This window comes from Lepisosteus platostomus, chromosome 5 (genome assembly GCF_059453375.1).
Source record: "Lepisosteus platostomus isolate fLepPlt1 chromosome 5, fLepPlt1.hap1, whole genome shotgun sequence".
Lineage (NCBI taxonomy): Eukaryota > Metazoa > Chordata > Actinopteri > Semionotiformes > Lepisosteidae > Lepisosteus > Lepisosteus platostomus.
Genome location: NC_142615.1, coordinates 37928966 through 37956639, shown reverse-complemented (window position 1 = coordinate 37956639; position 27674 = coordinate 37928966). Strand labels below are relative to the sequence as shown.

At 41.9% G+C, this 27674-nt stretch overlaps 2 protein-coding genes and 1 non-coding gene across 3 annotated transcripts in view; 1 reads left to right on the top strand and 2 right to left on the bottom strand.

The window, feature by feature from the left end:
- Nucleotides 1-27674, top strand: part of LOC148666183 (antigen WC1.1-like) — a 648305-nt gene that overhangs the window by 529733 nt on the left and 90898 nt on the right. The gene's annotated exons all lie outside the window — the stretch shown is intronic.
- Nucleotides 16620-25819, bottom strand: LOC148666190 (uncharacterized). The gene is made up of 6 exons (XM_088632903.1): nt 25603-25819; nt 25315-25331; nt 24969-25029; nt 17030-17490; nt 16815-16929; nt 16620-16627 (listed from the first exon to the last, which is right to left on the bottom strand). Exons 1-6 carry the CDS (start codon nt 25817-25819, stop codon nt 16620-16622), a joined length of 879 nt encoding a protein of 292 aa, XP_088489029.1.
- On the bottom strand, nt 23233-23290 carry LOC148666191 (U7 small nuclear RNA). Its single transcript, XR_015938989.1, has one exon. It is a non-coding gene; the product is annotated as a U7 small nuclear RNA (small nuclear RNA).

The window sequence follows — 27674 nt, the reverse complement described above, 5'->3', positions numbered from 1 at the left end:
GCGGATCACACGGAGGAGAGTTATTGATCACTTATCTATCGACAACCAATTAATTCAACTGAAGAACCGTAGAATAAACGATTAACTTCACCGATTGGTGAGTACTGATTCTTTTCCCGTTCTTGACCCTGTTTTAAATATCTAGAAAACAGTCAATAAAGACTGTATCAATCAGTTACCATAGTGCATTTAATGTTAATAATGTTCAATCTGAAATTAAACAATGATTATTCATATTATTATTTAGGTTACTGTATCCTAGAGCTTAGAAAATTATATTCCAAGTTGATAAATGTATGTAAGTATCAGTTTAAATGCATTTTTTCCTGTGTTTATAAATCATAAGTATGGTAACCACGGCGACAGGCGGCATGTCACTGTGCGTGTCTAGGTGTCTCGCCTTCGTCACAAAGAGCGATGTGACGTCACGGGTAGCAACAAATTCTAATACAATGTTTGTATTACAAGTGTAATACAAGTGTATTCATGTCAATATTAGAGAGTACAACTGGTAGTTTTCATGCTAGTGTTTATGTGAGTATTAATGATGATAGCGATACTGATAGTTTTAGTTTTAATGTTCATATTCATGTTAATATTAATTATAATTATAGAGTTACTAAGTTAAGTAACTTACTTAAGTTAAGTTAAGTAAAGTAAAGTTAAGTAAGCGAAAGTGTTCAAAAATTCTTTTGCCCAGTTCTGAGGGCCTGTCCCCATCCTATTCCATAATGTAATTATATATAATATAATACCTTACAACAGTGTTACTGTTAGAGTATTAACAGTAGTAGTAGTGTTTGTTTTAATGATAGCTTTACTGTTATTATAAGTAGTTTGTGTCAATGTTATTGATAATGATAGTGTGTGTCTTAGTGATAGTGTTACTGTTGTAATATGAGGAGTTATTTGTGTTAATGTTAGTTATCGTGTATCTGTAGATACCTGTGTATGTGGTGTCTGTGCATGTGTGTCTGTAAGTGTGTGGTGTTTGTTAGTGTGTAAGCATGTGGGGTCTCTGAGTGTGTGGTGTCTACAAGTGTGTCTGTGAGTATGTGTAGTGTCTCTTTGTTTCTGTGAATGCATGCCTGTCATAGTGTGTGTATGGTGTGTGTCTGTGAGTGTTTGGTGTCTATCAGTGTGTAGTTCTATATTTGTAAGTGTATGTGTGGGTATGTCTGTCAGTGTGTGTAGTGTCTATGTGAGTATTAATGATGATAGTGTTACTGATTTTAGCATTAATGCTAGTATTCATGTTAATATTAGTGATAATTATACTGTTCGTGTCAGAGTATTAACACTCTGTATTATTAGTCTAGTAGTAGTTTGTGTCAGTGTTAGTAACAATGATTGTGTATGTTTTGGTGATAGTGTTACTGTTGCAATATTAGCAGTATCTGCATTAGTGTTAGTTATAGTGTATGAGTGTATGCGGGGTCTATGTGTGTATATAGTGTCTACAGTGTATGTGTGTGTCTGTGCATGTTTGTGAGTGTGTGAGTGTCTGATTGTTTGTATAAATGTGTGTTGTGTCTGTGAGTGTGTGCGAGTATAAATGTATGTGAGTGTGTAGGTGTATATCTGTCTTTGTGTGTGAATGTTTGTGGAGGTGGGCTTGGGCTCCACTGATGGGCTCACACACCTGAAGACACTGACGTTTCTCTCCGTTAGAGTATGTGAATAACAGTTTAACCCAAAATGTTTGTAATTGTGATTTTGTTAAAATGCAATTAATCGTCTATCAGCAGTAAGTTTACAGTTCGTATCCTTCGTTTTGTCTTTTAACTTAAGTGTTCAGGATCCAAGCCCGTGAGCAGACGGTTGTGTTTCTTGAATCTCTTGTAATCATCAAAAGTCGTTGTTTGAGTCCTTCCTTCAGTTTTTTCTCAAGTTGTACCATGGATATTTTATACGATCCATACTTTTCATGATCTTTTGAATATTCCTTCACTTCCTTCCTTCATAGAAAAAGTTCAAGTGGTTCTTGTCGCTGTGCTCCACATCTACAAGAGAGCACTTGTAACAGTACAGGACACGCAGTGAGGAGTTTGTGCAGCTTTCAGCTCAGTGCGGAGTCCAGAGGGAGGATTCGCTCACTGAATGTTCTCTCAAGAAATCCCGGGTGAGATTCAACAGGTGGCTTCTTCAACAGCCACGACAAGTCTGAAGACTTTCTTCTGAATTTCCTGAATATGACGTTAAATTAGTTCAAATAATTTGGTAGTTAACACAACTAAATGCTGTGGCGGTATATTTAAAGTTAAATTAAGTTAAAAGACAAAGCAAAGGATGTAAACTGTAAACTCTCTTAACGTCTTACAGTTTATTAAATAAAATAATTTCTTACTTTCTTAATTATTTCTTACTGCTGATAGACGATATATTGCATTTTAACAAAATCACAATTACAAATATTTTGGGATAACTGTTATTCACACACTCTAACGGAGAGAAACGTTAGTGTCTTCAGGTGTGTGAGCCCATTTCTAAAAAAATAAAAAATAAAAATTATATGAAATTAATTGTTCTACTTTTTAGCTTGCATAGCCTTATGAATATTTCGGTTAAATCTTTTTTTTTCTGTTGTAATTTCAGTTGATATTAATATTAGTCATGATTTACAACTTTTGGACATGGTACATCTTGAATAATTTTGTAATTAGTTTCAATTTTGGAAAATCGCACCCAGAAGATACCAAAACTGATAATGTTCATATAATGTGTAATGCAATAGCAGCATTTTGGGTGGGAAAACAAAAAGTATTTCTTGGTATGAATCCCAACACTTCATAAGCGGGGTTCGAGGACTTCTCGCTTCAGATAAAGCTGTCAATACATCATAGATTTTTACTCAATCAATAGCAGTGTTATCGCTACCGAACGCTAAGTATAGATCCTGGCAATACTTCGTGAGATCTTCGTAAGAAAATCAAAAATACTACAGAAGCAATCAAATGTATACGTTTCTTTTGGATCTAGAATAATCTAGGATAATTATGAGACTCAAAACATGCCCATCTTTTCTTTTTTCGAGGACAAATGGATTTTTGAGGTTTAAAGATGGGTTCAAAACCAAAATCATCTGCTATTGCTGCTGTTTCTTTGATAGTTTCTTCAAATCCTTCAATTGATCATCGATATCGAGGAATAATATTATACAAATTGTGGTTTTCTGTTAATTGCCAATTTTATTGTAATTACATATTTTTTTACAGATGTCTTGCATGTATCACAAGGTATAATAGTCGCCGTGCGGCCTCAGCTAAAATGTTTTAAAAATTACGACAAAAGTACAATTTGCTTAACAACATTCATGGTTATATCTATATTAAAATGAAGGTAAATATACCAAGATATTAAAATACAATTTTACATTCCTAACCTAATAATGCTTGTGAAGTTTTCCAATAAATCCAAACTGTAATTTTGAGATCAAATTCAATGAATGAAAATACACAAGTAGTTCACTAAACTGAGTTTCTTCCCTGAAATGATTTGCTTGCGAAGCACTAAGCAGCTTTGAACGGATCGCGGGAATCAAATATACAGATGGGTTCAGAGTGTGCTTTCCAACTTTTGTGTAACATTTTCCTTTGATAGGGCAGAGTTGTCTTCACAATCTGGGTTAAATAAAAAGGAGTGACATCAGTGTCAAACAGCTTTCCTTCTTGGAGAACAACGGTTGTGTTCAAAATTTCTAATTATTTTGGTTTCAAGATCGCAATTTAGTGTGAAACATAGAAGCCAGCTGGATAAATCTGTTACACGTCATTTACAATGGCCTTTCAACTAATAGCCTGTGCAGGGCTCAAAGCCCAGCTGTTGGTATGAGTTGCGTAAGGCTCTGCAACATGCAGATGAGAAACTAACCTCTGCTTCTTCATTATAGACACAGTGAGCTATATTTGCGAGCCTACTGCTCCCAACGGGCTCTGTATTTGATTGCGGTACAAGACCGGCCATTGAGAAATGGTGTGTACATTAAAAGGCTCATAGCGTTCTTGGAAAGGCTCAAAACACCACCCTTTGGGTTAACAACTGACCCACAAAGACTCATGTACAGCTTAACACTCCTCGGTCTCAGTGAAAGTGATACAATCCGTAAAATTTCCGGAGATTCAATTGTTTTTAAAGGAAAATCACCAACATATACTGGAGTTTTTCATTCTATACTGCGATTTCTGAAGGGTACCCTGTGAAAATACGAGTTTTGATGAGAAGGGATTGACATATAAGGTCAGCAGGCTTGGGGAATTTGACCTTATGATTAAAGCTGTGGGTTCAGCAGCATCAGAACCTAATCAATATCAGTTGACTCCAATAGACTTTGAAAATTAACTTCGGGATTTAGAGTCAGACGTGTTACAGTTGCACCATGGGGTACTTAATTAAAAAAATAGAAAACAATCAGTGTTCCTGGATCTGTTATCGAGAACAACACCTGCACAGCTGCGCAGGAAAAATAAAATGTGGTCTGGGAAGAAGAGACTCTCTTCAGAAGAGCGGCGCTACTCACAGGAGGAAAAAAAAAAGTCTTTTTTTTGTGAAGCTGATTTTTCTCCTTTGGGGATTTCAAATCCATAGACAGCTGTTACATTGTGGCACAACGGTAGCACGTCTGACTCCCAATCAAAAGGCTGCATGTTCAAATCACGTTGAAGTCAGCTAATAGCTTTTCAGGTTCTGCTGGTCCTGAACACAGAATTCACACCATGCAGCTGAGCTCTCTGTGTACACCACATAGATAATCTAAACAAAATAGAGCTCACACAGCGACTACCCTTTAACAAAAGAGAAAAGGCACAGTTCACATCTGCTAAACATCACGTCCGACTTCTGAGACAGCTACATCAGAAAATGAAATGGAATCCTGGAAGTTTCAGGTAACGTCTTTTAATACAGGTACAAGCAAACCTGCTAGGGAGTTTCAGGACACTTTTGTTTTATTAAAAAGTGTCTGAAGCCTGAAGTAAATGTCATTTAAAAAAAAACGCTATTGGGCATTAGCTGGTGCTTTTTGTAACAATTTGCTATTTCATGTTGGAAAAAAAGGAAACCGACCCAACGTTTGCTTTCAGGTGCAGTTCATTACATAACAGACATCTATTACTGTGGAGCCTGAATAAAGTTTACACGAGCCAGGTAGAAGTCGAACCTACAATCTTATGATTTGAAATCAGATTCGTTATTTATTAAACCTCTGGTATATCACATAACCTGAATTGCGCCATAGTGTGCTGGGCTGCTACTAGTAATACACCGCCCAGTTAAAATTTCAAAGTGAGAAACAGGTGTTTTCTACATTTTTATGAGTTTTAAAATATAATCTCTTTAAATCAGACAAAGGGTTTATGTGTCCCACTGAAATTCTGACTGATTTAGAATTCAAAATAGACTGCTTTCTTCCACAATGCCGAGAAATGATCAAATCTTTCACTCTTGTAGTAAAGCAGACCTTGACGGGTGAGCATTTGCTCCGGTAAGTTAGGTCACGTATCATGTTAAATCATTTCTTCTCAACACATTTCCTGGTGCACGTTTTCTCTATGAAAAAAAGGACATTTTTCCCTTGCACGGTTTCTCGTTTTTTTATCAAAGCGCACAGAAAGAAAAAAGAAGATGAAATAGTGTTGCAAAAGAACTCTGTCGCCCTTGGGAGATGTCAAACGCATTGGACACGAAAAATACCAGATAAAAGCCAGTTCTCTTCGTTTCTCAGTGTCAGGGCTGCTATGTAAAAGAGGCAATTTGCTCTGAGAGCAGGTTCAGCACTTACTGAACGCAGATGTCTCAGAGCGGTGTGTCCAAGTGGCTATAGAAGGTAATGACTGTCCTGTCACTGTGCCTTAGTTGGTTAAAGCACCTGTTTGTCAAACAAACGAATCCAGGTTCAAATCCCAGCCGTGTCTTTCTTCCTATCTTGTGGTACAGAACGCACCATTTCGGGCAACCACAAAGGGCTTGACTTTGTTAAATGCATGTGTTTAGTTCCTTTCTGGAAAACTTGTTTTTCAAGAAATTCACACAGTTTGCAAAAAAATTCAATTCAATTCTTGGTTATCAGTGCAGAAGAAATATTACTTGAAAAGCAATCAGTGGAATTGTTTGACAGTCTCTTGAGAACCTAAGCTAAGTTTTTAGAGATACTTTGTCAGCTTGACATCAAGGCAGAAAACAAAAGCTTTACTGCGTCCTCTCAACCCAAATGCGCTTTGCCACCTTTAGCGTTATGCAGGGAACAACGTCTGCTGAGATCACTTTCGAGTCAGTGCAAATCATAGTGTTTTATTGTTGGTTGTGCTGGCTTACTGCTTCTGTCTGTGAAACTTCAATGTTTTGCTTCTTCACGGCAAATCGTTGGCGGGAGTTGAGCTTGTTAAATCTTTGCACACAGCTCCATCAGAAATAACAAATAGAACATTTTTGGAACAACAATAATAATAATAAAAATCTTTCAATCCCTTGATTGCATAAGAGTGCAAACCCTTTACAAAGGGGGTTGTAACTGTTGAAATGTAACCAGTCACATCCCAAATCATGAACAAAGGTTATTTTCCTTCGCCAGACATCAATTGTTATATCAATGATTATTCATATTTAATATCAGTTCATCTCATATAACGAACCAGATTTCGGAGAACAAACGTTCAAACTGCACAACAGAACCTGAATCTATCTGCTGATTGTCACCAAAGAATGTCGTTACAAATTATCCGCTGAGCTGTTTTAAGTATCCGGCCACCTCTGTCCTTCCTACTTTGCAGTGGGCACAATTCTTTCAGTTTCTTTTCTTGCATTTTCCTTGCTATTTTACTGTCTCTTTCTTCCACGAGGAAATGGATCCACAGCCAAAATCCTGTGTTTCTGCAGTGTCAGTCAGTGTGGAGAGAAATACTTGCACAGCTCCAGTGCACAACTGCACCAATCGTTCTCAACAGCAGTGTGCAGTGAAGTCATGCCCATGTTGTGAAGTCTCGCCTGTGTTTTCAGCTGCAGAAGATCGCTGTTGAATTTATGTTGGTTCTTCTGTTACTTTTTCTGCTCGATGGCCTCTATTAAATCAGGCACACCTGCTTCCTCAGCAAGTTACTTTATCGCTTCTCACAAACCAACATACTGCAGGCACCTCTAATACCATCACTGCTTGTGGGCCACGTGTTCCTGCTGTCAGCCTACTATACCACGTTCATGCACATCTAGAAACATTACTACTCTAGTACAAGAGGGAAAAATGAAACGAAAACACAACCACTTAAAAAAGGGTAGTGCTTTGCTGTGGCTTAGTTGTTAAAAGTTCTTGCCTAGTAAACAGGACATCCTGAGATCAAATCCAAGTGGTGCCTTTATTCCTGTCTTTTTGTACCATTTATCATTATACACAACATGCTTCTGCATTAAGTTTAATGGAGGTGTTCATTTAGTTTTTAGCACAACTTGTTTTTAAAAAAATCCACACATTGTGAAAGATAAAATGCTAATCTTTCTTTTCAGTGCAGAAGAATTACTGCCGGCTGGCAAGAAAATGACAATAATTTTTTTTGCTTTAGTCAAAAATCTGTTAATGTAGAAAAAATACACCATGTGTCAGTTTGTATGGCACACTCAGTCAGGGTGTGCTTCAGTTAAACACAACGTTGGTAGATCAAACGCAACCAGAAACACACTTTGAATTAAACCGATCTAAACATTACCTTCTCTAAATGTGATTGAGTTTCTTTACACATCTTTAGCCATCCTGATGTTTGCAGAGATTTTAAACTTTTGACACGAGTCAAACTACAAGTAAATAGTTGAGTATCTAAGCCAAGATCACCAGGAATGTAGATATAAATGTCTACATGTCTACTTGTTTACTTGTACATTATCCACTGTTTGTCTGTATATTATCTTTAAGCACTGTTTGCACTGTGTTTTTACACTTGTTTTACAATCGTGAAACTTTCTGTAAGTAAGAATTCCATTGTACCAGTACATGTACCGGTTACATATGGCAATAAAGTTCAAGTTCAAGTAAACATCAATATTTCTGCTGTCTCCTGAGAAACACAAGTGTAGAGTCAAAACACAATAAATAATACTGTAAATCTATTAAGCTAACACCCAGATGTGACAGAACAAATGTAAGACTTACACCCCCTTTAAATATGTATTTACGTTAAAGAAAAAAAAATATTGTCACTGACGAGGATGGGATTCAAACCCACACGTGCAGAGCACAACATATTAAAAGTTAATCACCTTAACCACTCAGCCACCTCATCTAGAATCCCACTCCCTTCAGACATGATTTGGTGCCCTTAAGATGACCATCTTTCTGCATTCTTGAGGGTCATTTTCCTCTTCCACCTGTAATTTCACTATTTTCCTTGGGAGATGTCAAGCCACCAAGCCTGTGCTATGCTTCGGTGGCGGGTGTAGAGGACACCCTGTTGTACACGGAAAGCACATTGATCTCCTTGGACATGTAAAGTGCCAGATAAAAGCCATTTCTCATCCTGTCTCTTAGTATCGGGGCTGCTAGTGCATTAAAGGAGGCAACTTGCTCGGTGAGTAGGCTCAACGCACACCGAATGCAGATGTCTCATGGCGGTGTCTCCAAGCTGCTTTAAAAGAAGAGCGCTCTGCCGGCGCCATGACAAAGTTGATTAAAACACCTGTTTAATAAAGAGGAGATACTTGATCCGAATTCCAGTGGTACCTTTCTTCCTGTCTTGTTTTACAGAACATGTAATTTGGGACACTCACAGAGGTCTTGATTTGGTTTAATGCGTGTATTTATTTCCTTTGCGGAACCCATCTTGCTTTTTTTTTAACCATATAGCTTACAAAAGATGAAATGCAAGTGAATTTTTTGTTCACCAAAAGCATGTAAATGAAAAAAAGCAAGGTGCAAGCATTTCTTTGGTGCAATTGGTTTGCGTGTTCGGCTATTAACCCAAAGGTGGGTGTTTTGAACCCACCCAGGGACGCACTTCCTCCTGTAGTAAACATCATCAACGCAAAAAAAATATTTTTCCTCAAAACCTTAACTATTTTGATATTCACAGTAGTAAACAATTGAGAAAAGAGTCAACATTACCGGGAATTTCCAATAATTACCGACATCGGCAACTTCCAAGCAGATAGTATTCACTCATGGACATTTATGTTCCAATGGGTGGCGGGAGAATTCACTTCTACTCCCGTTGCATCTTCAGCTAAAGTAATTTAAAAAACAATGCAAAATTGTTCGAGATCTTGACAAGCAAAAACAACAGATCACCGGAGTTCTATTTTAATATTTTCGTATATTTACCTTAATTTGAATATAAATGTTAACTGAAGTGCTTTTCGATATAATGTAATGCTGTTGTACTTTTAAAATATTTTAGCTGAGGGTGAGAGGGGGGATATTACGCCTTGCCAAACATCTAAAATAACTGTAAAAGGGGATGGCATTTTAATAAAACTGGCAATCAAAAGAAAGTTACAATTTGTATGGTATTATGCCCAATATCCCTCGATATTGAAGGTCAGATGAGGAATTTGAAGAAACTATCAAAGAAACAACGGCAATAGCAGAGGGTGTTGATTTTGAACCAGTGTTTGCACCTCAATAATCCATCAGTCTTCGCTTGACAGGATTCCTCAAGATATTCGGTGTTCTATACAGAAAATCGACAATTAAGCGCAAATGTGGCAGGAGGCAAAGACTGTGGTAGAGGAGGAATAAACTCCACACGATGACTGTATGTATACTGTACGTCTGTCTAATATTCGGCCCCTGCAGGGGCATCATATTCGCTGAACTGCCTGCCAGCGTGTGTACGGGCTTATAATTCAAGAATATCAATGGTCAGACGCTTACATCGGGTGTTTGTGTTTGTATTATTTAGAGAATTGAAAAAACATTTTCAAAACTACAGCTCAAATGAAATTAAAAAAAGTTTATTTGTCTCTTTGCTGTAACAACTGTGCCAAAACTATTCAGATACATCAGAATGTAACTAGATTGTATTGGATTTTAGGAAATGTATTTTTGCGCATTTCCCTATACGATCAGAATGCCTTCCTGTTTTCACTGTGTTTATTGTTTCTGCCTATGATCTCGGAAAGAAAGACCCAGTATCTGTTCACCGAAATAATCCAGGAGTTTGCTGTGGTTTGAGAGGAGTGTATGAAGGTAATGAAGGAGGGAGGACACGCGCATTCCGCACGGGGAGCGCAGAGCAATGAGCCGCGCCTGCAGCTCTCTGAGTCTTTTCTTATATAACCTCTGAACCTGGAAACACAGCGTCTCCAGCCCGTTTTGGAGATTTACAGTTCAGAAAATGGCTGTCTCCAGCAGAAACTGATCTTTCTGCTTTAGTTAAGGTTTGGTTATTGTGGGGGTTTAGCGCTTGTAACTCTCTTCTCTTACTAAACACTATCTACTGTAAAGTATATAAATAGAAGCTAAAATGCAGCTAAAATACTTCAGTAAGGCCGAGCAAATAGGAAAGTTTAATAAAAATGATCTATGTTCTAGTTGCCCATATTTTTTAAACTCTCTGTTCGAGTTCTGATATCCTCTCGGCTCCTGCCGCTGTCACTGGGAGAGTGGCTGCATTCCGTAGGGCTACAGGCTGATTTCACAATGCCACATTTAATGAAATACAGGGGAAACCGCAATGAAAACAATATGTTTTAATACATCTTCTTCTGGATTTATATTTCGGTCTTTCACCTTTGAATGCATACCTTGACCGTAAATCTTTACTCGATTACAGGCACCCCAAACATTTCTTAAGGAAGAAATCGAAGCCTATTTGACCTTTTGCTAATCACATTGAAGTGTTCACGAAGCATTTCCCTGCCCATCATGTGCCCGCAAGCCGGTTTCTCCGTTTTCTTCTTTCCGTCGTTGTCAGCGAGCACAAGAAGACAGGAAAAATTCAAGAGAGGGAAAAGCTATCAGGAGTGGGATTTGAACCCATGCTTCTATTTAGAGACCAGAACACCCAAGCAATGGAAAGACAGGAGTCCTTAAGTCTGGCGCCTAAGACCACTCAGCCATCCTGACGAGGTACGTAAGTTGGTGTGTTAAAAGCACCAGTAGTTCACAAAACTGAGAAATGCTTTGCTGGAGAAGCGCCATGTGTACTGTGTACTACGTTTAGGACTAGTTAGTGTGGTAGAATATGGAGATCATCTCCAGCTCTGAGCTCAACTGCAACAACAAGTTGTGCTGAACAAAGTCAATTCAGCTGAACCTTTGCTCAGTGTGGTGCTCAGGACTCAGGAGTATTGCTGTGGTTCTAATTAGCATGAACTGCAGGGGCTCTGAATCAGTAAGTTAAAATGCAGGACACGTTAAAATCGGATTATTACTGTGTCTCTGTCCCGTTTGTATATAACCGGATGTTTAAAAGATACCAGTAAGGACACACAACTACTAATGCAGTACTTATTGGAAATTGTCCCAAAACAAGTATGTCCGGCATCTGGTAGACCCCTGTAATAATTTTGCAGTGACACTTTGAAGATTTACACTCTATTTAAATATTAATTTACTAAATTTCAGTTCTCTTTTCTCACACTCCCTTGCATAACTGAACTCTCACTCTCTCATACTAAAGGCTTTACATGCATTAGCTGTGATACAGATTCTAATAAAGACAGAATGAAACTGTTTGTTTTGTGTCTCATGGTGATCTTCTTCTCGATCCAAATGAAATGTTTAATATGATCCCTCGAGAAAGAAAGGAGTCAATTTCCGCCTGGAATGATTGATGCTCCATCAAACATTTTGTAATATCTCTGGAAGTTTATACAGTAGAATCCTGGTTTGTGGCTTAAATTCAAGGTAAACAAGACTAAGGAAACGAGTTGGAAACTATGTCGATCTGGGATTTAAATCATCCGGAACATTTCACTACATTGGGCAGTATGAGCCAGAGAGCAGCTCTGTTGATAGCTCATTTGGTACATTAGAGCAGAGGACTGTAGGGGAAACAAGAGGGAATCCTTAGGTCGCTGGTTTGACTCCGACTCGAAGGAAGGTGCCCTTTGTGTATTTCATTCAAACAGTTAAAATAGCCGATCTTTTTTTCACTCAGACTTTGATCAAAAGCTCAATAAACGACGAAGCAGAGGCTCTTGTTCCGAATTCAGCTCACGTCTGATTGTCTTGTTTTGGCCAAGATCTGATCTTTTAATTCAGGGACTACTCTGTCTGCTTTGCACAGTAATTCAAAAGTAGATACAAATGTCACATTTTAATTGTAGATATAAAGGTATTCTCTGTTTTCAAAGGATAGGTACTTAATTGGCTTTATGATTTGGTTTTGATTTTGTATCGTTGTATTATTAAGTTTGTGCTTTTTGTGTTTTTAACATATTGTGAACTTATTTTTGAAACAAATGCTTACAAAGGCAAACACGGCACACATCTGTTTATACCAGTGGTGAATTGTATATTTGTATTAAGTAGAAGCTACTGCGCACTTCTGGGAGTATAACAGGTTCGATATAAAGTGGCAAAAATATAAAAGGGGAAAATACCACAGACTGGGTGTAAAGGCCTGGTTGTGACTGTTGTTTTATTGTTGAATACGGCATACTGTGCATGAAATGTTGCAGAAACACAATCTGATAGTTAAATAATTATTATTTTAATAATTTGATAAGTATGAGGCACCGGATCCAAATATTCAGTTCTGATTTTTTTAAGTGATATCTTCCCTTCCTCTGGTGGAAGTAACACGATGTGAGCAATTGTTTTTTGTTCTTTTTTTTTTCACGTTGCGATCCAAAAAGCCTCAGATGCACAGTCTGATAGCAACCAAACCAGAATGGATTCTGCTGGGAGCCAGACTGAGCTCATTCTTGCTCCCTGTGCTGAAAACAGAATTAGCTCTTACCCGAGCACCATCTACTGCTGCTGGATGGTACTCTACGTCCTGCTGCTCCAGCAATTATTTTGACGAAAGACAGATCACTTGAACGCTTTTAACCTTCTCGCAGCTACAGGCGAGACAGAAGCTGGCGATATAAAGGCACGCGCTGGTACACCTTCTCTAACTTTCACAATCGCGATAAACATTTTTTTTAAAGACCTTTGAAAAACTAGATATAGATATAGATAAAACTAGATTACATTAATCGATTTTGAATCAAATTTGATCTTTTTACATTTTACATTTTACGTTGAAATGTAGCATGCATACCTAATCCACCAACGGACAGAGCAATATTTTACGTTGCCTTCCAGAGCTTCCAACGTGTGATGGATTTGTATGGGTGTCTGTATGAAACTACTACAGCACTGGCGCAGGTGCAAAATCCACTTTCACACGACTTTTTCAGTGTCTTCTCTCTCAAATGGACCGAAGCACAGGAGCCAATATTAGAGAAAACGACAGGTGTTTAAACAGAGGATGTCCCAATGTCTGGGACAACGCATTGTGATTTTGTATAAACGCAAATGGTTTCTCATTTAAAAGCCAACAATATTCTTTTTCTCCCTGGCGCTAATAAGTTACCACACATGCGAGCTGTTGTGTGAAAGAAAATTCCAATGTCCATAGGAAGGCAGAATAAAATCCAGAACTGTGTTGGTGATATCGATAAACAGGGCTCATGTTCACAACAAAACTTTACTGTATAAAAAGTTAAAATTCGTAAATATATATTTTTTTTATTATGCAAAGTGTCTGTTAAACCATTCATGAAGGATTTTTAGACAAAAAAACACACCATTATATGAGAAAATATATTTACTATATCTGCATTTAACTCACTTTTTAACAATTTCAATTTCAAGGCCGATATAAATTGTTGCCCTGCTTTTTTGTCATAAATACACAAGCTTGTTATGTCTTGTGTCAGAAATAAACTGCATGAAATTTGCTAAAGCGACAAAAAGTAAGCGCCACAAAGAAGACAACATTGCACTATAAACGCAAATGTCTATCTCGAGCCTTTAAAATTACTTTAAATGCAATTTGTTTTTCTCTGTGGCTCTAAGGCTTTGTCATTTACTGTAGTTATTCAGGAGAACATTATGTTAATCATATAGATGAAACGTTTAATATATTCAGGTGGGTAGCTATGTCAGCATGTGTATCTGCAAAGGAACAAGTAATATTGTAGGTTTATTCCATGCTGAAAAGAGAAGAGAGAAAACAAACCTGAAGAAGGTTTCACAGCTGAAACGTTGTGTTTTCTCTCTTCTCTTTTCAGCATGGAATAAACCTATTACTTGTTCCTTTAATATATTGTTCGCTTTGACTCAAAATGCTTTACTACTACAAGAGAGAATTATAGTATGGAGGATGAGACAAATTTATGATTTCTTGGAAGAAAATGTTTTTTCTTTGCATTCTAAATGAATCGAAACTTTAGCGTGACACACAAACCCTTTGTCATTTTTAAAGATATAATATTTTATATATTATAGAAAATAGTTTAGCCTAAATCCTTGAAGCTTTAATAGGGCAGTGCAGTAGGGCTAAAAATTAAGTGTTAGTGGGCCAGCAGGATCTGTGCAAATTATAGGTAGTCACAAAGGAAGACTAGGATTCACTTGAAATTCATGACATGGGACACTGAAACAGGGGAGAGGCTTTGTGTAGTAAGCGTTCAGTCTCAATCTACACAGTCTGTGCTGCTGGTAGAGGTGGTTGTGAACACCAGCCTTCCCAGTCAAGTACTGGGATCTCCAGTCTCAATCCTAATACTTCCCCATGACTGTCCAATACCACTACTGTGAAACTAACACCCATAAGACAAGACCTCAGAGATTCTAACTGCACCATTATTCACTGATGTTTTTGCACCAGTATTGTTCCTCTGCTAAGGATGGGAAGGCCTACTTTACACCAAGCCCCTGTTGACAATTCCTTCCTTGCGTTTCTTTTAGTCAGTTTGTGCAGCCTAGAATAGGACACCAGATCTCACTCTTACTAGGCACTACAGTAGCAACTCACACTCCATAAGCACTACCCATCTCGGAAACAGAAGGATTTCCAGTATATTGAACACCTCCGTCTCTCTCACAGTAAAAAAAAAGTCACAATGCCCTGCCCAAGGAATAGTGCGGCCATCTTCCCCCACTACAACGCTTTATTACTCCAGCCATTTTCAGTCCTCATTGGCAGCAATACGGGAAGCATTCTTGAAAGGGGAACCCCCACAAATACTTCCATTGATTAATGGGTCTCACTTCCCTTGAATTCCTCCACCCCATTCAAACCTATAAACCACAAAGAAACAAGGGCAGGCAGAAGGGTCTTTCACAGCTTTATTGAGATGTTGCCATTACAAGGCAAGTGGAGGCAGGAGAGTCACAAGGGCCAGGCTGGAGCCTTCATTCAGGCACCTGGGGAGGAAGAAGGAGAACAATCCAGCTGAACTGCAGGACACCCACCCCTACAGGAGCTCCTCCTGCCAGACCCTAACTGTCCACTGGCCAACATCTCCAAAGTCCTCTGTTCCCTCCACATCCTCACTGGAGCTCTGAGGGTCTCCCTCCTCATCCTCAGTCCAGTCAGCTTCCACATCCAGAGGAGCTTCTACTGGTGCCACAGCCACCCGACTGCTGGTCACCAGGCTCCTGGTACCTGTGGACAAGCAGCACCCAGGAGTGAGGGATCTGCTATACCCAGAGATCCACAGTCTACTTATCTAAACAGTCCCTTTGTCCAGCATGGGATCATTCCTCAGTTGTCCAAGCATGGTTGTCTCTTGGGCAGAGATGCATCCACAAGGGATAGAGAACCAGACCCACCTTCATTCCGGCTGCCAGCACACCTGGACTCACAGCAGGCACAGACCTCATGGTCACCATACGGCTCCTCCCACCTGGAGGAGAGGAGGTATGTCCCAGAGCACCCTCAGCAGGCTCCTTGCAGAAGTACCTCTTAGCCTCCCTGTTTTAGGTGCAGGACTTGGTCCCTGCTGTTGCATTAGCAGGAGCCACAGCCATGACACAGTGCATGTACAGCTCAGTCACTTCATGCTGCAAGAGGGAAGGTCACAGCACTAAGGGATCAAGGCCAATAGAGGGACAGAGAAGGACCTTCTGCCATCAGTGAAGGCAAGCTGGCAGCTCTAGGCACTCCAGCTGCCACAGTCTGGTTCACATCTAGATCATGGACGGAAAAGCAGACCATGGATCAGTAGAGCAAGAAGGCTGAGCAGCCTTTGAGAGCAGTACCTTCCTGGACAGCTTCTTCTGGAAGAGGAAGGCATCAATTGTGAAGCGGAGCACATCCTTCTGCTTGGAGAGGACAAACCTGGACAGGCAGCCATCTGCCTTGCTGTCCACCATGCACCTGGGGACAAGGACAAGGATGAACCCCTGCAGGCTCTCGGGGCTCCTGCCCACCTCTCCTCCCAGAAGGGGCCATACCCCAAGTTGTCGATCACAGGGAAACGGGGCTGCGAGTGCTGGTCTGGTTTCTCCGTTACGTAACACGAGTGGATGTACAGCCTCTGCTCCGCTGTGGCAAAGTAGGCAGTGGCCTGGAAGTATATGGGCTGACCCAGGAAGTACTCATCCTTAGGAGAGAGCCGGACCCAGGGGGCTGGAGAGAGAGAGAGAGAGGCAGCATTGCACCTGCACACAACACCCCCTGCTGGCAGGAGGAGCTACTCACTCAAGGAGCTTACAGTTGGTGGTGAGCAGGACAAAGCTGTGCTTGTTTTTCAGGTCCTTGAAGAAGGTCCTTCTCCTGGCCCACGTGGGGACATATCCAACCTTGTAGGAGTAGTGGAACCTGCAGGACAGAGGGGATGAGGGGCTTCTGGACACTTTCCCAGCAGCTTCTCAGCAGCGGCAGAGCCCTGCCTACCTGTTGTAGGAGCACTTGACCGGCACAAGAAGGGAATGAAGCGATGCACAGGCGCACTGGAGGAGGGCGGGGCATAGCGGAGAGTGTTGGAGTACACCAGGCGGCCCTGGACAACCTGCATGTCACAGAGGAAGGGGTATTCCCAGGAAAGGCAACCCCGACACTGGCCCTACAGCTCACATCGATACACTGCATGTAGATGAAGACCCGCTTACCGATCGCTCGGTACCGCACTCGTGAAGCCTGTAGATGAAGTAGAAGTAACAGCGTGTGGTTCGGCTGACGCTGCAGTTGCCCAAGGTCACCTCCGATGGCCGACAGCTGAAGCCGAACAGGAGCCGACTGACCCTCACGTACATCCTGCTGGAGTCGCACCACACAGCCGCTCCTCTGGTGCCCCCGATGGCCGGGCGAGCCGGCTGCCGCCCTCGCTGGGGAGGAAACAGGACGCTCTTGATGTAGGCGGGTAAGGGGCGTCTGCCGGCTTCGGGCTTCATCTTCTCCTTGTTGAAGTAGGGCGAGTACGCGTCTCTGGACACGGGAAGGCGGCGGCAGTCGGGAGCCAAGGACTGGGAGTCGTTCTCGCTTGCAGACAGATCTTCGGAGGGCGCATCTGCCAGGCTCAAGTCCTCCGACTGGGCTGCGTCTTCGAGAGCCGGGAGGTCGGCCTGGAGCGCTAATTCCCGAGAGTCCCAGCCAGCCGGCCCGGCGGAGATCAGTGCGGGGAGCCCAGCCCCTGCACACAGGCACAGCATAAAGAGAAACGAGCGCATCGCCAAATTAACGTCCCGCTTAACTGCTACAGAAGTAAAACAAATAAACCACCAAACTCTGTTGAAGCAAGAGAGCATAAAATGTGAACGCGGTGACTAGGTTTTTATACTGGCAGGACAATGCTACCACACACATGGTCACACTACCGCTCAATCAACACAATCAATTACATACAGAGACCTGGATTGTTCTCAGTGTCTAATTAGAACCTGCTTCCAGTCTGAGGTGGGACTCCGTGAAGCCGCCTGAACACTTTCCCGTGTGTATCTGAGCTCAGCGGAGGAGTTCCACGCAATTTCGACAGAATTAAATCACCCACACGTTGCTCAGATTAATTTATTGTTCAATTAGTTTCTAATTTCCGAGGACAGTGTGTTAAACTCGCTGTCAGACAGAGTACACTTTCTTATATCGAGGGGGCTGTTCTATCAACATGTACCGCAATGAAAATAATTTTACTATTTTTCATGTGTAATTGCATGTCAGATTAAAATGTGTATTACAAGCATTTCTTTGTTTTCCAGTAAAGAAATACTGATCAGCTTTTGACATGATCTGATAATAATTTGTCTGATTTTCCAGAGATTGCTTTTGCTTCGCAGCACTGAGAACCTACGGAAGCCCGTTTCCGCCAGGGAGTAAAAAAAACGCACTATGGTATCTCAGAATTGTGACTTAGAATCATAGAATTGCGACCTAAAAACTCAGAATTTTGACTTTATCTCTCACATTTGCGACTTCGAAATAGCCCATATTTCATTGTCTGTCCTTTTGTTATTGTAACGGATTCGGGTTCTAGGGCTTGTGCCCTTGCCGCTCCCACCCTACTTCGTGCCTCACTGTATTGGCTCGAACCCAGGTCTTGCTAGCTAGAACCCGAATCCGTTACAATAACAAAAGGACAGACAATTAAGTTGTACAAAGAATAGACTACTTTGAGCCGTCCAAATTCCATTATGTGAATTTAAGCTTTTTTTAATTAATAACAGCATTAGTAATACAATGCGTGCTCAGAAACCTTACTTATTAGCTTATGAAGCAATAGTGTTTCGACAATTTGCCGTCTTCAAAAAGTAAACGCTGAAGTTTTTATACTTCCTTGTGAGCAGATCACCTTTGATTTAGAAAAGGAAAACTTACTCCCCTGTTGCTTTCATTGCAATATCTGAATCGAGACCCAAGTGCTAAGAAAGCTGAAAAACGCAGAAGTCATAAACCCGATTTTAATTTAGATACACATTTTCTAATGCAGCCTTCATTACCAGACAGTCTATTTCTCGAAAGCGTGTTATGTAAAAAAGAGAAAAACGAAAATATATGGATGACAATATTTAAAAGCTGAAGATTTTACTTTTGAGAAGTTGTCATTTTATGTATCTAGACGCTTTTCAACCACTGCTTTTAGAACTTTGCTGTGCTTCCTGAATCATTTTCAGTGTTATAAACTGGGTGTGGAAGTAGCGATCACTTTGTAGAGCAGTTGATAGACTGGAGCTGTTCAGACTTGTTATTCCTCAAATGCTTCCATCAGTTTTCTTTCAGGCTAGGACGCGAGTGTGTACATGTGTTTGGTTTTCGTTTCACTGATTCTCATTGAAGATTTGTGAATTAACAACGAAAGAATCAGTTGCCTCGGAAAGCAGAAGGTTTGGTTCTCAACGATCTTGAAGACACGCCCATGTAGAGCAGCGTGTGATGATTCGTACTATAAAAGACCAAGTGCTCAAAGTGACGTCTGCGTTTACCGTTTAGACTTTTCATCTCGGGCGCACTTTTAGAAAGCAAAGATAGAGCAGTTGTGTTGAATCACACTATGACAGCTATCAGCAGAGTGGCGCAGCGGAAGCGTGCTAGGCCCATAACCCAGAGGTCGATGGATCGAAACCATCCTCTGCTATGTATTTCTTATGCACGATTGATAATTACCATCAGTTTAATGAAGTACATTAAAACTGATTTTTCTCTCGTGTGTATGCAAGCTTCACACTTTTCATCTTTACCAATAGCAGATGCCCAAATGTATCTTTGGTTGTTCTGCAATCCTTGATAGTTTCCTCAAATCCTTCAAATGAACATCCATATCAAAGCAATTGTGTTTATATATATTACAATTAAGGTACATATTAAAAATATCAACGCACATTTGTATAATGCTCATTTAATAATAATTGTCAAAGATTGTCAAGTTTAGCTTGCATCATAGTAATTGAGCAATAGTCTGTCCTAATTAAAGAGTACCCAAAGTTTGAAAGTACAACATAGAATAAGAGTACCTTTAATTGCTCTAAAAAGATTTGTCTCCCAGGCACCTCTTTTGTCTTTGATCTTTCTGGTTTGTGCCACCGAAGTTGAATTCCATCATCAGTTAATTTGTCTTAAGTCTGAAAACCAAATTATGACTGAGCTTAGACATTTCTCAAGCGAGTTTTCACTCAACGTTTATTTACTCAAATATTTAGTATCAAATGTACTACTGTAATCCTTATATTTTAAAAGACAATTTAGCAGTTTTACACCTTGCAAATTCAGTGGTTAACAAGGTATCTTTAAGCTAAATTTTGTGGATATTTTAACTTGATCAAAGTAAAAATGTAATGTAAAAACATTTAAAAAATCTATAAGCAATACCTTAACACGCTTTCTATAAGCAATACCTTAACGTCACTTTCAAAGAGTTGCCTACTCTCCAAAGTTGGTTTATCTGGAAATAATATTATATTAGAAATAATATTAGAAGCTATTTTTACTACTGGATCTTCACTAATCAACTAATCAGACATACCCATTACACATTTTCACATTTTAACTCCACTTTTCTGCAGTATTTGCTAAGTCCTAGAATACAAAGTGGCCATATTTCAAAGTTCAAAAGTTGTAGTAATTTCTTAGAACATGAAGCTTTTTATAAAACACTTTATTTTGGCATTAAAAGATTAGCAAGATTATACATTATAAACTAAAAATAAGAATGTATGCCAGAGATGGATCCTTGGATCCTATTAATCAGATGTAAGCTGTCATATAATGACCTATCTGTAACCTAGAATACTAGTAGTGAATATTTTCTACACCACAGAGAGAATATAATATCATACCAGTAGGTTTTGATTGTCCATGTTGTCAAGGAATCACTTGTGTGTACAGGACTCTTCCATTGTGCTCAGCCTCTTGATGTGGAATTGGGAGTTCACCAGTTCTGTACACTTTCCCACATGCCTCAGTTCATCTCTGATCTCTATCAGGAGACCCAATACCCGAAACTCTGAAATCATTCACATTTTGTATCAGCATTTGTAAGGAATTAGGTCAGGATTTTTTTTACACTATTGTTATATTAGCATTACTGTAGTGTTGCTAATGTGCTACATGCAATTTATAATCCTAAAAATGTAAAATTCTCACATTTGTAGTTGATTTTGTGTGATCTTCACCTTCACACTATTTTATATGCCATTTATTGCTTATTAACGTTCTATTTTTAATCAAAATAATATTAAGACCTGTATGTATTCAAATAGTATTATCATTATTTATACTTACACATCAAAAGATGATTTCTGAGAAAAACATGACAGTATTTAACCTAAATGCCAAACAACAAATATCAGCAATGCATTGTGGTATATAACCAGAAAAGATATCTGTGTTAGATATGTTTTCAATTTCAATTATATATGCATTTATTAATGTTGTCAATATTATTACGGTTGCAATTTAACCATGGTGAGAATCCCTGCCTGTCATACAGGAGAGTGGGGTTTGATTCCTGACAGGGAGTTAAGGAGCTTTTTCTATGACCTGTTTACAATTTAAACTGTAGTGTGAGACACCTTTCTTCTACAGAAATCTATTTTTTTAAAAGGAGATGAATTAGTTATAACAACACAAAACATCAAAGTGAAGTTGCTTTTCAGCAACTCCTTGGCTACATGGGAATTTAGTTTTTTTGACAGCAGGGTCATTTGCAAAATTAAACAAGGAATTGATTCACTCCTGTGGAATACTGTATAAAATGGAAGACAGGTTTGATATGGAAACAACTACACACATTTTAGTTTTTTTTCCAATTTTACTCCCATCAAAGTGACATAAGAAAAGTCATTGTCAGAAGTGGGATATGAAAACAAGCCACCAGGGGAGACCGATGTAATAACTTCACCAGAAATATATTGAAAACAAATGGGCTGTCACTAAGGAAATTCATAGAGAAATACAGGTCCCACCATAAAACACCATAAGGAGTGCAAAACATGTTAAGTTATTTCTGTACTTCATCAGTGTCGGTAAAAGAGGGACTCAAGGACACAAAGACTCTAGTTTGGGATTCAGGCTGAGAAAGGGAAGTGTGACTTTGGACACAGGGCATTGCAGAGAGGAACAAATGGCACAACGAAACAAAATGCCAAAACCAAAATGCCATTGAACCAGGGACCTTTAGAGCATCAGTCTAAGGCTTCTCAGCTGAGCTATTTCAACCTCTGTGTATGATCCAACCTCTGCTGTCTGCAGTAGCCTCCCAAAGTTCCAGCATGAGTGCACGAAGAGGAGTGGTAGAGTGTTACTGCAACGTCATTCAGAAGGGGAGTGATCCAGCCCAGCTCCCTGAGGTTTGGTAGATACATCTTCTTCATGAGTAATGTAGGATCAACTTCTTCAGGCTGGAGGAAGGGCTTGCATTTCGGCAGTAGTAACTGACTGAGTAGTGACTTCTAGGACCTGGTCTTATCAGGTTGCTTTGCCACGTTTGTCAGTTCTGCTGAAAAGACCTGTCTCTAGGAAATTTAGGAAGCAAAAGAATGACTATCTGAAAGGTGACATGATCTGCTGGCTGTTTGATGTGATCATGAATGACACAGGAAATTCGAATTCTTGCAATAAGACAAAACGAGATCCATAAAACGCTGGCAGAAGTGCAAAATGTGAGAAGATAAAAAGACACCTGTTTCTGCCCGCTTTCAAACAGGGGATCTTGCGCATGTGTGATGAACGTGATAATCACAATATTACAGAAATGACAGCAGCATTGAACATGGCGAGACGTAAAAGATTGTTAATTTCCTTCAAATACTCACAGTGTGTTTATTCTGCTGTATTAATTTACTGTGCTCATCCGGCAGTTACAAACTTGTTATCTACACACTGTTCCCAGAGCTGGATAGGTGACTCCACATTCTACAGCTCTCTAGCAAAAGAGGAAGTCAGACTATAGAAATGGAGAAAATCTCCTTTTCAGAAAGTGGAAATATATTCCTGAGAGAAGTCCTTTCTCGAAGTTCAACACTCTCTGCAAGTCACCCATTCCCACCTTGCGCAGTGTAGTGGTTATCACATTCTCTTAACACACCAAAGGGTTTCAGTTTGAAAGCGGGCGAAAACAAGTGATCACTTTTTGCACATTTGTCACTGCTGACGTTGCTTTATGGGTCTATTTTCTATACTGTGCTGATCAATTGGAAATCAAATGGCAAAAAAGACCCGTTCCCACACCTAAGGTCAAATATTAGGAATCAAAACTGTTCGAGTGTATGGAAGCACATAGCTTTATTAAGATTTCCAAGTGCTAGATCTTTTTATTCCTAAAAGACCCTATTTATGTTGTATGAGAAATATTAATATTAATACAGAATATTTTTTCACCAAATAAATGGGCTTTCTGACTTCAGAAAGCCTTCTAAACAAATACTAAAAGAGCAAAAATTCCATTTGGTAAATGAAATGAAAACACATACCCTACCAAACCTTGAGTACAGGCCATTCAGGGTGATAATACAAAACCATTTATAATTCAACAAATAAAACCTGTCAACTGGTAATCACCACTTATCATAAAAAATAAGTAGCAATACACAGTAGGGGACTCTTGGGTGCAAGTTAAATCCATGCAAGGAGGGGGTTTAGTGTTACATTTCCAAATCAGATATGCAAATGAGAGATCTGGCCCAGCCAATCTCAAAGCTCCCTTGGTCTGGAATGGAGCTGCTCCCCTCTTCTAGTTATTCACACTGGAGTTAGGTTACATATTAGCACATTTCATCTAACAGTTGCTCCAGAAACAAAAACGTAAACAAATGACCTGGAATGAGACCACACCTATTAGAATGTAGTTCAACAGATAACTTGTAAACCTTGTAATAAGATTTTTTTTGTTCTACAAAATATACTTTATTCCACAAAAAAAACATCTCAAAAGAAACATCTCACACATATTAACACTCCATGTAATAAAAAACAACGGCGTAACGGAGATTGATTATCAATCTTTGCAAGTGGGGGCGGATTTGCGCAATTAAGAGAGCCCCTCCAAACCTACCACTCGCTATTGTCCTTTAATCCCTGTTTATCCCAAAGTCCTTTCCAGCGCTCCCTCGCCGTGGGAAAACCCCATTTGGCAACGTGGTGCTTCGTCCTCCTCCTGAGGTTCGCCAGGATCCTCTCCTCCAGCTCCCTCGCCCCCCACTTTATGTTGTGCCGGATGAGAGTGTTCCTCACCTTCCACAGTCCTTGTTTTGTGAGGGACAGCAGCAGCCCCCACAGGTCCTGTGTCCCCTTGTCCAGTCTAGTGGGTGCCAGCCCCCAGCAGAATATACTGGTAACTGAGCACCACACCCGTTCCCAGGAGTTGCATAATGTTGTCCATTCTGTGCCCAACACCGCCTTGGCGAAGGGGCAGCTCCAGAACACGTGCTCCTGAGTCTCCTCGACGAAACACGTGTCCCAGGGGCAATGCGGATTCCTGGAGATCGAGTGTCTGTAGAGGACCTCTCTGGTAGCCAGTCTCTTGTGTACGGCCATCCAGTTGAGGTCCTTCAGTTGGTTGTCAAGTTCTTTGGGCTGTGTCCTTTCCCAGACTTGTCTGGGAACCTGCAGCCTTTCGTCAGCGACCAAATGCCCCCTCACCTCTTTGTACAGGGCTCTGTGGTTGGTGCAGAGCTCTGGCTGTCTCGTGGCCTCGTACCTCCTGCTCCACTTGACAGCGCGGATTGTAGAACTCCGGTTGCCTCTCTGTCTTGAGCCCAGTGTTTGACCACTGGACCAAGTGCATCATCGGGACGGAGAGCCACAGCCTGACAAAGTACTGGTACTTGTGGCCGATGGGCTCCCGCAGCGCCCGACAGAAGTTGCAGTAGAAGATGCAGTCGAGTTTCAGGGGGAAATGTGGGACATCTCGACCCCCTTCCTCGACCTGCTGACACATCCGGTTCCTCGTGATGTACTCGTACCTGCCGCCCCAGACGAAGCCGAAGATCATCCCTTGCAGCGCTCGTCTGAGTCTGGCCGGCAGCGGGTACACCACCGCCAGGTAAACCAAAGCCGGCAGGATGTCTGCTTTCAACACTATCACTTTCCCTGTGTAGGACAGCGACCGCGTTTTCCACAGACCCAGAATCGCATTCACCTTGGTGATCCTCTCGGTCCAGTTGATGGTCTCGTTGTCCTGGGTCTGGAAGGAAACCCCCAGTATTTTGAGAGGCTCCGTGCAGAGCTCGAGACCCTCTGGGGCCGTCGTCCTGTGCTTCCAGGGCCTGAAGAACTTCAGTTTGCTCTTTCGGCGGTTGAGTTTCGACCCCGAGGCTCTGGAGTATTGCTCCATGACCTGCAGGGCCCTTCTCAACCCCCTGTCCGACCTCAGGAACAGCGTTGTGTCGTCGGCGTACTGGAAGATCTTCAGGGTTTACCCTGCGCCTCCCGGTATCTCCAGGCGGTTGATGACAGGGTCCCGTCTCACCGCCTCTGCTAGGGGCTCTGTGAAAAGAACATAGAGAAGGGGGGAAAGGGGGCAGTCTTGTCATACTCTGGATTCCTGGGGAATGAAATCCCCCAGGTTTCCGTTCACGTTGACTCTGCTGCCTATGTCAGAGTACAGTATCTTAATCCAGAGGCTGAAACTCTCTCCGAAACCGAAGCGTTCCAGCACCCTGAACAGATAGCTGTGGTTCACTCTGTCGAAGGCTTTCTCCTGGTCCAGGCTGACCACCATCAAGGGCATATTCCGGTCCTCGCCCCAGGCGCTAGCGTCTCTGGTCAGCTGGAGGTTCCAGCTGACAGATCGCCCTTCCACCCCCACACGTCTGGTCGCTGTGGATGATGTGGGGGAGGGCGGTTCTCAGTCTGGCGGTCAGAAGCTTGGACAGGATCTTTACGTCCATGCAGAACATCATGATCGGCCTCCAGTTTTTGAGGTCGGCGGCATCTACTCCCTTGAAGAGCAGGGAGATGACGCCCTTCCTCATGGTGTTTCCGAGTTTCCACCGGCGGAAGATCTCCTGCACCACTTCCACCAGATCTGCCGCCAGGGTGTCCCAGAAGCAGGTGTAGAATTCCTTGGGGAGTCCGTCCGGCCCTGGCACCTTGCCATTCTCCATGGACAAGAGCACCGCCTTCAGCTCCTCGGCCGCGATCGGACCCTCCAAGTCCTCCCTCACCTCCTCCGGTACTCGTGCCTTCAGCCCCTCCAGAAAAGCATCACCTGCCTCCACCTCTGTCTGCTTTTCTGAAAAGAGCTCCTTGTAGAAAGTGGTGGTCGCTTCTACCTTGTCACTCTCGTCCAGCACTTCCTCTCCATCTCCCCGTCTCAGGCTGTAGATCACCCACTTTTTCTGGGCTCCACGGACCTGATTGAAGAAATAAGAGGAACAGGTTTTATTATTTTCATAATGCTCCCTTTGTGCCTTGACCAGGAAAGCCTTGGCTTTCTTTCTCGGTGTGCAGCTTGCGGAGCCTTTCCTTCACGTCCCATGCCGGGGCTGAATTGAAGGCTCCTCCCCTGTTAGCCGAGCTGTACTCCTCCTCTAGTTGTTTCGGGAGTCACGCAGCTTCCTTCCTCTCCCTGGACGCCTTCCGTCTGCAGTACGTCTGTGCCAGCGTTCGGGTCCTGTCCTTCATGGACTCCCACCATTCCACCACGGAGCTGTAGCCGTCCGTCATGTCGACCCAGCTTGAGTAGTCTTTACTGAACAGTGCCCTGAAGTCATCTTCCTCCAGTATCACCCGGTTCAGCATCCAGTACCCACGACCGAATGCTGGCAGGCTGGTGTTGGCCACCACTGTCAAGCGCTCGTGGTCGGAATACCACGCTGGGGACACCGTCACCGACTCCAGGGAGCAGGTCGTGTGCAGGAAGATGTAGTCCAGGCGGCTGCACACTCCCCGGGAGTTTTTCCAAGTCGTTCCGGCGTCGTTAGGGCGGCACCGTCTGAAGCCGTCTACCAGGGAGAATTGCTTGAGTAGCGACTCTGCCGAGCTAGCGTCGCTCCCCTTCTCCCGGTCAACGTTGAAGTCCCCGCCGAGCACCACCTGTCTGTTGGTGGTGCAGCAGCTGGCCAGGTCAGCAAACACTTCCTTCCAGATAGAGGGTTCCGTCGGAGCATAGACGTTAATCGCTCTCAACTTCTGCCCCCTCCAGTCGATGTCTGCGACCAGGATCCGGCCCTGCACCACGGAGAAGGAGGAAACCAGCATCATCTCTGGGTTTCCGAGGAGGATTCCCACTCCGGAAGAGTTAACCCCTCCTACGCTCCAGCATGATTTTCCCTTCGTCCATTCCCTGGTGAATGTCAGCTTGTCGCTTTCATCCTTCAGGTGGACCTCCTGTAAGAAACAAACTGAGAAAGACTTTGAGGCCAGATCATGAAAGACTCCCCGTCTTTTCAACGGGTCTATTAGCCCTCTCACTTTAGTTGTAAGAAAGGTAAGTTTCACAATCATGATTAAACAAGTGAAAGTTGAACCTCCTCTCTTTGTGCTTACAGTGGAAAACTTGGGAGTCTACATCTGGGCACTGTTTAGCCTAGATGTAACTCCTCTCGTTCGGGTCCTGGGGGGAATATGCTGGGCTCCCTCCAGGTCTCGCTGGGGACTGAAAGGTAAACATGCTGGACAGGTCCAGCCCTACCATCAGTCCCGGCTCCAGGGCGGCTTCAAAGTAATCCTCGTCTTCCTCGAGGATACTCTCTGCCACCGCTTCGGGAAGGCTTTTTTCTTCCCTTTCTCCAGGAGTTTCGGGGACCTCCAGTTGCTCCTGGGCCTTGGGGGAGGGGGGCTCCACTTCCTGGGCTGCCTCTTCCTGTTGTTCCTGGGCCTCGGGGG

Coding starts and splice junctions, on each gene's coding strand:
- LOC148666190 (XM_088632903.1), bottom strand. CDS start 25,819: ATGAGGAAGGGCGTCATCTCCCTGCTCTTCAAGGGAGTAGATGCCGCC. Junction 17,491..24,968: donor CAAGGTGAATGCGATTCTGG/GTCTGTGGAAAA, acceptor CTCGGGAATTAG/CGCTCCAGGCCGACCTCCCG. Junction 16,930..17,029: donor AGTGCGGTACCGAGCGATCG/GTAAGCGGGTCT, acceptor TGTGACATGCAG/GTTGTCCAGGGCCGCCTGGT.